This window comes from Echinops telfairi, unplaced genomic scaffold (assembly GCF_000313985.2).
Source record: "Echinops telfairi isolate 266 unplaced genomic scaffold, ASM31398v2 ScPeMD7_60;HRSCAF=208, whole genome shotgun sequence".
NCBI classification, from domain to species: domain Eukaryota; kingdom Metazoa; phylum Chordata; class Mammalia; order Afrosoricida; family Tenrecidae; genus Echinops; species Echinops telfairi.
In genome coordinates this window covers 20,740,385-20,754,732 of record NW_022103958.1, presented here as the reverse complement: position 1 = coordinate 20,754,732, position 14,348 = coordinate 20,740,385, and the positions used below count along the sequence as shown (strand labels likewise).

Genomic DNA, 14,348 nt, shown 5'->3' with positions numbered 1-14,348 from the left:
TATAGTCTCGCTATGAGTCAGAATCGACTTCACGGCAATGGTTTGGTTTGGTTTGGAAACACACGGTGTACAGTATTTACAGGGATCCTATGAAAGACTGAAGACGGTATCCTGGTGGCACAATAGTTCAAGTGCTTAACTACTAACCAAGAGGTTGGTAGTTTGAACCACCCCAACCACTTTGTGGGGAGACAGATGTGGCAGTCTGCTTCTGAAAAGAGTTACCATCTTGGAAACCCTCAGGAATAATTCCACTAGGACCTTGTAGGCTCAATACGAGTTAAAATTGATGACACTGCAACAGATTGGGTTTGTTTGTCAATTATTTTTGTTTTTATTTTTAGTAGACACTGAAGGGTCTAGAGGTGTCCACCTGGTAGCATTACCTACTGAATATTTTGTAAGCTATGTGAGGTTTTTGGTTGCAATTTGGTTTTATCCTTCATATACCCAGCATGGAATTAAACTCCATCCATATTAAAATATGTTTTCTCATTTGGTGAATCACTGAATGAAGGAGCCAACTCTACAAATGGAGTTGAGTTGTCTGACTGAATTTCCTCCTCTATAGCAGCACTGTCCAACTGAACTTTCAGTGATAAGGTAGCTGGTTATTGAGCACTCCAAATACAAATGACTAGACAAAGGAATTGGATTTCCTTATTTCGTTTAATTTTAATAGCCACATGGAGATAATGGTAGCTAGACTATACAGCTCAAGGGGTTTGACAAATCTAAGGACTTGGATTTTTCTGGTACCTTTATTTTGTGCCCACATTCTCTTCTCTAGCATTCCATATTTGCATCTCAGTGCCATCGAGTAAGTGTTGATAAACACACTCCTACAATATCCCTTTTCCATGCATGGTTGGTTACCTTTAAGAACTTGAAATCTTTATACAGTATAAGAGGATTCTGATTAGTTTATTCTTTGACAAATTATGTAAAATTGATTTTTCTACCATGGTTAATTTGACTGAAGAGAGCAATGAATTGATGTTAAATTCATTTCCATCTTTTGCTACATGTATAAACTATGAGTAAATAATGAATTATATTATTTTTAAATCAGCAATTTGTTACAATGATTGATGTCTACTGAAGCAAATGATATTAATTAACAAAAACAACAGGTGATAGGAAACCATTTGTTTCTGAATAAAATGAATCAGAGCAATAATGTCCAAAACAGTTGATACTACGAGTCTCTGTTTCATCAAGCATCACTCCTACTTCCAAATTATCAACGATGTTACCTAAACATTACTGACAACACTAATCAGTTGGAATAGCAAATAGGAAATACCTCCAGAGAGTTGGTTTTTTCCCTCCCTAAGAATGTGCATTTAATACCATTTTAGTTCTTCGAGGGAGAAAAAAATTCATATTCTTGTCCATTCACACAAACCTCTCAGTGAGCATTATTGTTTGGGGAGGAGGGAAAGGCAGGCAGGGGGCCCAGGATGTTGACAGAACAGATAAGATGTCAGGTGAAGATAGAATGCTGTGCCCTCTCTAACCAGCTGAAGACTCGGCATGATTGTTTTCTTACAAATAATACCTGTGAGTGTTGAAACTGTTCAGGGAATCTATCAAACACTCTCTTTCACTTTGCTGAGATAACTCTATAAAATTTATTCTCATTGCAAAAGAGTCATAGGCAGTAATATCTGAAGGTGGTTGAGTAATGTAAAGAAAATTTGTCGCGTCTACTTTCACTTACCTTGCCCAAACAATTCTATATTTATTTGAGGGCTTTAAAAAGCCACATTTCTGCTCAGTCTGATTAAAACTTTCAGAGTAAGATTTCTTCATCTAAAAAACAATCTTAATAATCAGTAGCTAATGATATATAATAGGAGGATTTTTGAAGATACGATTTTGGAAAGGAAAATAAGTTACATTTCTTCCCTTTCTGTAATTGCAGGAGTCATTCACACAGATGTATTGAGGACACAAAATATTTAAACAGTAAAATGTTAGAAAACATATTACCCTAATGCCAAATTATCTTCTCAGTGAAACTTGAAGGCCTGTGCCTGTAGCCTTACCAATGCTAGCTATACAAATGGAAGAATAAAAGATAAAACATATTCCAGATTACTTAACTTTATCCATTAAATCAAGCTATATTCAGATTAAGCTTACTATTATTAAATATTATAAAACACAAATTCAGATTTGATTTTAGATTTTCGGTTCTAGAACTAGCATTTTCAGTGCTAAATTCAGAAGCAGAAAGAGTTCTGCTTTCTGTAAAATTGTTTAGTGTAAAATTGCATTTTTTCTGTATTAGTTCATTAAAAAGTATTACACAATGAAACAACTTAAGTAAATTTATAATTAATCAATAAAAGTAAAATAGCAACCAATGATTTTTATAAAGTATTTGTTTAAAGGTGAACACATGTTAGATAACCCCGAAAGGAACTTCTTGTTTGCTGTTGAGTTGATTGCAACACTTGATCAAAAATTTTATAATTTTACAGCAGCAAAATGCACCCTTCCTTTCATGAGTGCTGCAGGTTTTTAATTAAATATGTTTATTTGTAAATTAAATCTATTTATTTTAAAATATCTAAAAATAAGCTCTTATCTTTTGTAGAAGTTGCTTATTAATAAGGATGATTGAACAATTTTAAAACAACCATTTTAAAACTGAAAGGTCAGCAACTGAGATTTCAATAAGGCACTGTATCATTATATTACTGAATTACACACACACACACACCCAAAATAAAAAACAGAAACAATTCTAAGTCTAAAGTTTTTTCTAAATGCGTTATTTAATAAGTAGTTTTCTTAGTTAAAAAAGTTTCATTTTGAGCCAGGATATATATTTGCCATTTAGTAGTTAAGAGCTTTGGCGAATATTTTTTTCCTCCTAACCTAAACAGCTTTATGACAAGTGGGTGAAATGTTTTCTGAAGATCAATGTGTCATAGATAAATAAATGATGGAAAATTAACAGTATTTCAATATCAGTTCTTGGTGTGGTCTTGCTTTTTTCTTCCACTTCTTTCCTGTACTAATTACCAACCCTAGATGGCAATATTGCACTTACTGTATTTTCAAGAAAACGTCACAGTCGGTCCCCACATATCCTCTTTATCAACATTTTATGTGCCATGGATCTATAGCCTCTTATTATAAGTGTAATGAAGCAGAAGTTATTGAAGCATTTTATTGATTGCTCAGATCACAAGTTTACTGCCATCCTGAATTGGCACCTTACTCGCAGAAGCAAACTGCTGACACCTTTTTTAAAAAGTGACAACTACATCTATTTCATGACCAGAAATCCATTTTCATCTCTATCAAGACAAGAATGCAATTTTCACTTCATTTAACTGATGCTAGGCCTGCTCAAAGCATGATGCTTAGGAAAGACACAAGTTTAAGGTTCTTAAATATGTCAAGTAACAAGAACGCAGCTTGGTTTCAGGGGGGGCAAAATTTTCCACAATCACTCAAATCCACAAACAACCCAATATTCTAAAAATCACTTATCATAACCTTCAGGCATCATTTTCATTTCAAAATTAGTGAAGCACTCTTTCCAGGTTCTTAATAGTAAGTTATATTTGTATATTGTTGATTTTGTGCCAAGACTTCAACAGAGATCGAAAAGTTTGTTTAAAATATTGGAGGTATTGCCCCATGAAGGCTAAATAAAAAAAAACAGATCTACTTTTCAAATATGTATATAAAAGGGATAGGAAGTCATTCCTTCAGTCAGAGTAGGATCAGTAAATGATGTTGACTGACCCCCAAGACATGAGATCTAAAAAAAGACAAAGTTTCTACGTTCTTTTTGTAGAAAATGAAAAAAACTAACATCCCTTTAAAGACACTTGCAATATGCAAATCTTTCCATCTAGAATATAATCCAAGCATACTTTGAACATAATCTATTTTAACAGAATTGCGCTATTATTGGTTTAATAGATAAATATCACATTTATTGGGAGTGTGGGTAAAGTGAGCCAACATTAACTTATAAAAATTTTTAAGCAAAATCCATGTACTTGGGTAGTGCTTGACTAAGCATATTAATAAAATACATTTCCACTTAAAGCTGCAAAACCAATATATGCTTAAATTAGATTGTCAATTCTTCACTTAACAATATGCTCACAGACTAAAAGCTATAGTGTGATTCCAGCCTAAAAAAGAAGACCTAATATTTGAAAGAGAAATTCAGTCTTTGAGATTTCAAAACCTGATATGTCAAATATAGAACATCTAGAAAGACTATATAATAGCTTTCAAAAAAGACCTGTACTTAAACTAATAAACAGAAAGAATCATATACTCTCTCCCCCACGAAAAATGTTTTAATCACTAAGGCAGAAAAGTATATATTTTTCAACAAACTTTACTAGGTAATTTCTTGTTACAAATAGCTCAAATATTCACTTACAAATGAAAATTGCAGAGCTAAAAAGATTACCTGCAGCTCTAGACTTAAATAAATATTATCTGTGTAACTCCCTGCACTACCAAAGTTTGGAATATGTCCCAAGATTTTCAGAAATATTTGTGGTTATTTTTCTTGTTGTTATTTAAGCAATCAAATAAGCTCAAATTAAATCACAGAGTTGATCATTTCTTTTCCAAAGTGCTAAAAATCAGGAATAAGGTAAAGTTTCTTCAAATGTCTCTAATCCAAAACAAATGCATTTTTTACCTCTTAACTGTTGCAGTGACTACGAGTCTCTTCATAATTAAGATGGAGGTTATCAAAACACTAGCACATTTTCATTTCCTTTGTTTCTTGATTGCAGAAGTGACTGCAATCTGTACCAATCTGCAAACTCTACAGTGAACAGCCCTAAATGACCAAAACTGTACAGTTATAAACTTTAAAAATTGTTGTTGTTGTCTTTGTTAATGCTTTGCAATCATTACATAAAATTCTCCAGAAAATTTTACTGGTTGAAAACAAACAAACAACTCTAAATTGGGAAAACATTTTCAGAAACGAACGTTTCCCAAAATCATGCTTGTATTTAAGACTGCCCATCAGCCATTCCAAAACATTATTTATATAGCTGCCTGGCACCATACCACAGACTTTTTACGCATCTCTACAGTGTTTCTGAACAAACTGACATATATTTTGTTTACTGGCAGCAACTAAAAGCTCTATGTAGGATCATAAATAAAGAAGATCGTGTTTAAAAATCACTAATATCATTTTAAAAGGTAGTGCAGGCTTGTGTTTTGGCCGCTGTTTAGCTGTGTTAGGCCTATGAATGACAGCTTCCCTGCTTGAAGCACACGGAAAGCACAGCGTTCCTCATTCACTGACAGGACTGTGGCCTTTTCACACGTTCCTTCCACAGCAGTGTTTGTCCCCAAACACTGGAACTCTACACAATGGCATTCCTACTCCAACATCCCCGCCAACACCACCACGCCATCACACGAATGCTAATGAGACGGAACAGGCCCGTCACTGAAAGTGTTAACTACATTTCATAGGAGCTCATTTATGCTATTTCAAAAATTGCCAATTAAATGGATTCTGCTTAGCTCTGAGCAATTTCTAAGATGTTTCCACTTTTAAGGAAATAAATGTGATAAATGTAAGACCAAGTGACTTTATGGTGCCCTAAATATAATATCTCATTTTAATATACACGAATCAGTATATATTTAAGACCACCCTAATGTAGTGTGCGTAATGTAGTTGCATGCTGCAATAGCCAAGCTAAAGTTAAAAATTGAAAAATGGCTAAGTTCGCAAACATAAAATCAGTAGGTCTGAGTTTTCTTCTAAAGCGATATTATCAAAGTGCATGTAAAAGAAAGTTCCCTTGGGACTGCTCCAGCATCCATTTTAAGTCTGTAATCTTTTATCAGATCCAAACAAAACACTATTCCTGTTTTTATTTTTGAATTATAAAGTGGACCATGGAGAAATTATATCAAGAATTAGTTTTATCTTTACTATATCAGCTCAAATTTGTTAAAGGTATAGAAATCATACCCATCATCATTTCACCGAGTTTATAGAAAAGGCTCTCCTAGGGTCAAAAGAAGTAAGGGCAGTTCAAACAAAGTTCATTAAATGCGAAGAGATTTCCTAAGAAATCCTGCTCTCAACTACAGCTACTGCCAGGCTTCACCCTTAACCATTGACGGCCTGATACTGGTACCACCACTGTGACTTTCCTGAGCATTATACATAATTTTTAATTATGTCATGACATAACAATATAAAAGCAACTCAAGAATACCTACAACTGAGCATGCCTAGGAAACAAATGTGTGTGCAAATGTGTGATAAGCATATTTCTTTTCATTATTATATATTTTTTAGTTAGCAAGTGCTAAGCTAAAATTGCTGAGTATAAAGCTTCACGTTATTACAAATTAGTGTGTGTGTGTGTGTGTGTGTGTGTGTGTGTTGGGAAGTTTTTTAAAAACCCTTACATTTGGCATAATGTTGAAAGGCTTACTAACTGATCAAATCGACAAATTCTGGAACACTGAAAGTATTCATTTATATTCGTATTTGCACTTAATATTTCTTTTAGTAATAAAGTTTATTTTATATCAACTTGAGGCCATTAAAGGATTTTTTTAATCAAAGCACTAAGTATCTCTTAGAGCATTTTTTTTTCTCACAATACACAGGGTTGTCTTTCAAATCTAGTCTTGCTGTTTAAATTTTAAATACTTAGCACAGTGGATGAAAAACATGCCACAACTACTTTTTGAATGGTGTCTTCTCTTCAACAGCCTTGCTTTTAATAAAACTAGTAAAGATTTAAAGTACACACACACACACCTGTTTCTAAAAGTTTGTGGAAAAAATGGAATGTAAATAATAATGGATTTTTCATGATCTTTTGAAGCCACCTCGTTTATATAAACTTGTATGAAGAAGCCCTGGTGGTGCAGTGGTTAAGAGCTCATCTGCTAACTGTAAGGTCAATGGTTCAAACCTACCAGCAGCTCCATGGGAGAAAGATGTGGCAGTCTGCTTCTATGAAGATTCACAGCCTGGGAAGCCCTCTGGGACAGTTCTACTCAGTCCTGTGTGGTCACTATGAAATAGGAGTTCTCTGAACCACATTGCGTTGTTTTATGGACCTTAGGGGGAATTTTTTCTCCCTTATGCTGGAGAATGATGATATCTGATGTTTTCTTTCATAGTACATCTATTTAAACTCTCTAGCAGTGGAATCAAACCGTATATGACCAAATAAATTATTATTTGATTATGATTCAATTAATCATCACTTATTTTATAATATCATTACCTCAAAAGAAGTGAAAGACTATTGCAATTAAAATAATGTAATTTAAATATAAGAAAAACTTTTATACCTTTCTATATATGATTTCTGCTTAATAAATAATATTCAAAGTCATTTTTAAAGCTTCTTTCATATGGAAAGTCGTAAACTACCTTATCTGTAATACTTAATAATCGTGCTCTGCATCCACCAAAATTAATTTGTTGAGCAAACTAATGAACACATTTTTCAAATCAGGAGTTTTCTTCAGAGAGATTATTTCTTCCTTGCTTCTGGGTACCTTGGTCCAAGACTTCCTGCCAAAGTCGATGCAAGTTGTTCTTTTTCAAACAAGACAGCAGGAGGTGCTGTGTGAACACTGAGCCTGACATCCCATTCCCAGCCCCCTTCCCCTTGCACGCAGAGAATAATAGCATGATGCTTTCACAATATTCATTTTTCAATAGCCTGTGTCCAGAGATAATGAGTCTAATTCTGAACTGGAGCCTCCCAGTTAGAAATGTAAAACTTAGTCCTTACTTAATGTGGTAAAATGTATGGTTCACTTCTTAACGTCAAGAGCAAAGAGGCTTTTTAAAAATGTGGCAACTCCATTTTTTAATCAATGACATCAACTACATGGCTTTCAAGTGTGAATTCTACTTTAAGATAAATCAATGTCCTCATGAGTATTTATAGAACTATCAAAGCCTCTATACACACACAAATATAACTATTGAATGTATATTCAGAAATTAAGAGACAAAATCAAGTTCAACCTGATGCAAACACATTACTTATATTTCCATACTTTCAGTCCTCCAACATGCAAGTTAAATATAAATGAAGTAAGTTATTCTCAAGATGAAGTTAATTAACAATCCCTGGTCCCAAAATAATATTTCTTATAGTTTAGCCCTAATTCCACAATAGCCATTCTAATTTCATACTAATAATAGAAAGAATGAAAGAAAAGAAAGATGAATATTTCAACCTTCAAATGCCTTAGACGCTATTCAGTTTCTTATTTAAAGTGACTGTCTATAGAATTTCCACATAAGGAGTTGCCTTCACTTTGCACAGTATGCAGCAAGAAAGATGAGACATGACGTCCCTTACTAAAAGACAGATACAATTAGCCCCATTATTGTTGGCTTTGAGATGACAGAAGAAGCATTTTGGCTCCCTAACGGGCACGGAGCACACAAAATGCATGTCACAGTTCTCTTATGACACTGTGCCAATCATCGCCTCTATACCACCAAGTATATTTTTTAAATACACAAGAAAACAATCTTTAGAGAAGGGTGACTCACCTGCTTGTAATAATTTTGTGCAGACTTTAATCGTTGGTACAAGGCCAAAAGAACTCCTTGGAGGTACTTCTTAACTCCAGAGGGGCTGAAACCTTCTCCCTTAGAGACCCAAACTGGTCCCCGTAAAGGTGTGATGGAATTTTGCAGGCATTTTTCAAGCAGAGAAACTATGTGAGAAAAGAAGGAAAAATAAATTGTTTTGACCCAACCGAAATACATTGCCTGGAACACAACCCCGATACCAGAGCTTACTCTTAACATCTATTATTTATATCTGACCTGGGTTAAGTCTTAGAGAGGCAATTCCTGCTTTACTAGTGGCCACCATGAAGGATGTATTTATATTGAGACACCCCCCATGCAAGACTCATAAGCTTTGTGAGCACACCTGAATAGTTCTGAAGTGTGCCTAACTAGCTGCACAGTGTCATGGTGTGCACTGATTGCCTTATCTTCTCATTTATCACAGATGAGTTGGAACCAACCTTGCTGAAATCTACTTGCATTGTCCTGATAAAACTGTAAGATCCATGTCGTTTATGTCTGTAGCTTCCCGTAGAGGAGCCTCGCGTCTGAAAACAGCCTATCTGGAAATTAGTCATAAAATATAATCTATACCTATATAAACCATACTGTTCATTGCCGTTGCTTAAGTAACCCACAAGACAGGGTGGCAAGGCTGTTTAAAAATAAGGAAGAGCGTGTAAGCAAGCATTTTTATCAGACCTTGCTGGTTTTTAAGTCTCTGAGGGCTAAACTACCCAAAGATTTAGGAATGCTATTCCAGCATGCCTTTTGTAAACAGAGGGAAGATATTTGCTTGTGGATATGTATTACAACATCCATATGGACTTGACAGACATGTTTATACACTTTCTCACATGATTAGCTTAGAAAGTCTTTCTAGTGTAAAATAGTCAAATAACATGGCAGCTAGCTAACATTTTTCAAGATTTAATTTCTCTCTGAAAGGCCAGAAATAAAGAAATAATAAAACTGAGGTATAGTTGGAAACACAGAAAAATGAAAGGATATTTCTTTTAATTTGGTGTTTTCTTGGGTGTATGCATATAGCACATACAAAAATGTAAAAAATTTACTATATGGCTTAGATAATCTTATTCTCATACATATTTCTACTAGAAATGGAATTAAATAGATCACCAGCCAAGAAAATAGGTCTGTGTCATTGGTTATGTTATATGTTGCATATTTTATGCAGAGAGGCCTAGCATAGCAATCTGGAAATCGAATTACAATTAGGTTCAGCTGAGCTGCTGAGACACTGAGTTATGCAAATTGCCTTTGCTGGGATTCTGTTGAATTTTGCTCTCAGGAAAAAGTTATGCATTTTATGGTACTAAGTTGTACAACTCTCTACCAAAGCACAATTTAAAGTCTGTCTGTCACAAGCTGAATTCTACTTTCAAACAGAGTTAAATATTTTCTATTATAATAAAGTTACAAGGAAATTATGATCCAATGACTATTTAGACAGCCTTAGTTATGTGCATGAAATCCACTCATCCAGCCTGAGAAATGTATTCCTAAAATTCACCTAGCAATTCCATTTTTCTACCCTTGGAGAAATTGCTTTCCTCTATAAGTTTTGTCATTGACAAATGGCTCAGACTTTTTAAAAATGTGAAGCCAGATACTGTATATTGTACTAGAAATAACTAGTAAAAGAAAAAAACACTTACTTTTAGAAGTCTAAGTCTATAATGTTTCAGAGTATGAATGCTACAAATTAACCTTAATTATAATTTTTCCTAAAGAAATCTAGGTGAAATATCACAAGCACTTTTAGTTGACCTCCACATCAGTGATATTGTTATGCATTACATTTTAATCTGCACACTTCAATTTTTGTAATTTTTGCTCATGGGAAGGCATCGTGTAGACAGTTGTTAGATGAAAATGAAGTTAGATACGTTGAGAAAAAGATAATAAACTTAATCATTTATATTCCAAATTTAATCTTGGATTTAAACCAGAGAAAATTGTATCAGATCCTCCATTCTTACAGATTTATTCATCCACGCTTATCACAAAATCACTTTCAAATTCTTTATGTGAGCCCAAGGGATCCCAAAGACGTGTTTCCTAGCTCTTCTGGCATGGCACTCTACTTTTCTCAGAGTTCCTACCCTCTTTTTAAGAATTTAAAGGGGTAAAAAAAAGCAGCTTAGGGGAAGAGAGAAAGAAAGAATTATACCCAAACTCGAGCATTATCAGAAGTGATGTTGGATAGAAAATAGCTCCCATGCTCCACATGATTTATGTAATTAGGAATACTATGGGAACCATAAACAGCACGGCAAGAAAGCAGGATTCACAAGCAGATTTTAGAAGGGACTTCAGAATCGGCTCGGAACTTATTGAATAATCTGTTCAGTATTCCAGCATCTCCCTGCTGGAAGTGGAGCCCTCATTATAACCAGGAGAGCACTAATAAAGGTTAGCCTCTGAACTGGGGATTAGAACAGCTTCTTTCTCTTGGGAAGCTGCAAACTAGTAACTTTGATGGTCTTCTTGGAAAGCAAGAGAAAGCACCCTCCAAGAACAAACCATGTTTCCACCAACAAGGAAGGTACAGAAAACATAAGAAAATGATATGCCTAAGCACTTAGAAAGGACGTACAAATCAATTTCATGTGTTATGCTGGGAAAATAAAATTTATTAAGCAGCAGAAGTAAAGAGCTCTTCACTAAAAGGGTGTCCTGCCCCAAAATGATCAGTTGAAAAATAATTGAAAAATAATTTTTTTATAAAGTCACTTGACTTTTCAACCCAAGGTTTTAACTTGAAATGAAGTTTTATTGAAGTGTTCTGCTGGGTATTTATATATTCGAAACCAAAGAACTCATAAATGTTTTCAAGCAATGATTTTCTCCTCTCTTTTTATAGATTTATCTTAGAAGCAAAGCTTTCTTCTGCTAAAGATTACTTTTCAGCCTTGAAGAGATCATAAACCAAAATGTTGTTAAGAGCTAACAAAGAGTAGAGCAGGCCATGAAAACAAAAGCCCCCCAAAAAACCCTCTCTTTTCCAGGGAAGGGACTCTGAAATATTGCTGTCTTTGTCTTTTCCCTGTGCTTCTATTTCTTTAAACTTTCTCCGAGATATTGAGTCAAAGAGGTTAGCTGGGCCCACTGTTTCTTTATTTTTGTGCACAACCACACACAAGTATTTCTACAAGTATTTCTATGTGTGAGGCCTTTGGGAGTGTGCTGCCTACTTCCTCCTACTTACAAGATTGTAACAAGAACTCCGCTTTTCTATAATTTCCATCTTTCCTTAGTGACCTGCACTTTCAATGAAATATATGGTATCAAAATAAATCATCCCGTAAAATGTTGTCATTATGCACAGATCAGTCCAATGTGATTCTTTCAATTAAATCATTTCCACCACTGGAAAAGTAAAAAGCTATGTGGATGACTCCTTTTATCCATTTTGTTGGTTCTTAAGTTTTATATATATGGGAAAAATAAAAACTGAATAAAATAGTTTCAATTTTTTTAACTTAATAGTAAGGGTCATGGGTAAATAGATCATATGAGCACAAGGTGTAGCTATAGTAATTCCACAATTATCAGCGGATACTTACCCGCCTTTGACACTCACTCTGTTCCACGTCTTTTGCAGTTCTCTCCGCTTTGTCCCACCTGTTCAGATGCCCTTATCTTTCACTGTTCCCATCGAGTGTGACTCCCCTGCTCAAATACCCCGCACTGTTTAGGCAGAGTTCATTGCTCTCTCCTCATTGCTTACACAGCAATGTTCATCTTTCCCCTATTGATTCATATTAGTCTCTTTCTTCTCCCTTCTCACTTCCATACCTCTATAATTTATGAAAACTTGGGGCTGCGAGTTCATGGTGTTTTCTAATTTGGCCAAAAAGATGCATAATAAGTGCTCTATGAGTAAATAAATGGCATTTCAGATACACTGTGGACAGATATTTTTTAATCATTTTATTGGGAGCTCATAAAACTCTTATCACAATCCATACACACGTCACTTGTGTAAAGCACACTTGTATATTTGCTGCCCTCATCATTCTCAAAACATTTGCTTTCTGCCTGGGCTCTTGGAATCAGCTCCTCATTTTTCACTTTTTTTCCCTCCCTCCCCGCTCCCTGCTCCTTCATGAACCCTTGATAGTTTATAAATTATTATTATTTTATCATATCTTACACTGCCCAACGTCTCCCTTCACCCACTTTTCTGTTGTCCATCTCCCAGAGAGGAGGTTATATGTACTAATCGGTTCCCTCCTTCTACCCACCCTTCCCTCCACCCTCCTGGTATCACCACTCTCACCACTAGTCCTGAGGGGTTCATCTGTCCTGGATTCCCTGTGTTTCCAGTTCCTATTTGCACCACTATACATCCTATGGTCTAACTAGGTTTGTAAGGTAGAATTGGAATCACGATATTGGTGGGGGGAAGGAAGGAAGCACTTAAGAACTAGAGGAAAGTTGTGTGTTTCATCGATGCTACACTGCACCCTGAGTGACGCATCTCCTCCCCACAACCCCTCTGCAAGGGATGTCCAGTTGTCTACAGATGGGCATTGGATCCCCATCTCGCACTCCCTGTGGGCAGATTTTTAGGTGAACTTTAAGACCAGGGGTCCAATCATACACATCTCACAAACCTGTGACTTTTTAAAGACTGATGAGAATTTGACCAAAGTTGATTGATGAATAAAGTGGAACTCCAAAGCAAACAGCACAACTGCTCATTTTCTCCTCTAACAAATCTGACATATTCTACAAGCAACGATTTTATTTTAATTTTTCTTATAAAGTTATTTTGAAGACGAAGAAGCAAAACAAAGAAACAAAAAGAAATCCACCAAATGTTTCAAGTATTAACTAGGTAAAAGAGGGCCAGAAACAGGCAATAAAAAAGAGCTCAGAAAGTCCTAAAGTGCTTCACTCTATCAAGAGCATGCTGCTGCATAGAAAGGTATCACATGAAACCTCAATAATAGAGCTATCATATTAGAGACACATCAAAATAATTTTAAATAGCAAGGCAGTCTCTTCTAATAACTGCTAACACAGTGAGCTCAAATGTTAAAGTCCTCAAAAAGACCTCCTTTAAAACCACTTGCTCATCGCTGATGAGAAACGTAAGTTTAGTGTGGTACAGGATGAGTGCCGTGCATGACAAGGACTCCAAAAGGCTTTCTCAGGAGAAGCCACAGTGTTTAATGGGACCCAGAATTAGACCTAGGCTTGAAGGTTGTCAAGCTCTGTATTGGGGAATATACCTCCCTCTCCAAAAGCAACATCTTACATCGAAAGAGCCATTTTGCATAGTGCATTTGAATCTACTATGGAAAACTAAAGACGTATTTTAAAAGAGCACCAGAAATCATCAAAGGCTTTAACAGCCTGCTTCCAACTAAAATCCACACCAATTAAACCTTCAGAAGCATCACGTATGATCACTGTGATTTTCACAATCAGAGGACATGACACAAGGAAAGACGAGAGCACTGCCCAGAGCAAAGTTAGCGAGAAGGAAACTTCTACATGCCCTTCAGCAGCAAGCTTCAGATCTCAGCCTCAAAAATACTCTGACATTTCACATTAAAATATTAGGACTTGGGAAAAAATTTCCACAAATGCAATTGGAATTTATTTTAAAATAAATCACTGGCTGCCACCCACAGGCCACCATTCTTCCAAAGCCAAGGTGGCCCAAGTGCTGGCCCAAGCCTCATCCCTGGGACCCCACGCCCCCTCTAGCCTCACCGTATTT

General features: G+C 35.5%; 1 protein-coding gene across 1 annotated transcript in view; it reads right to left on the bottom strand.

The window, feature by feature from the left end:
• DCDC1 (doublecortin domain containing 1) overlaps positions 1 to 14,348 on the bottom strand; it is a 497,394-nt gene that overhangs the window by 384,450 nt on the left and 98,596 nt on the right. The window contains exon 7 of the mRNA XM_045291000.1: positions 8,567 to 8,733. Coding sequence (XP_045146935.1) covers positions 8,567 to 8,733 — 167 coding nt within the window. The remainder of the gene's footprint in view (positions 1 to 8,566; positions 8,734 to 14,348) is intronic.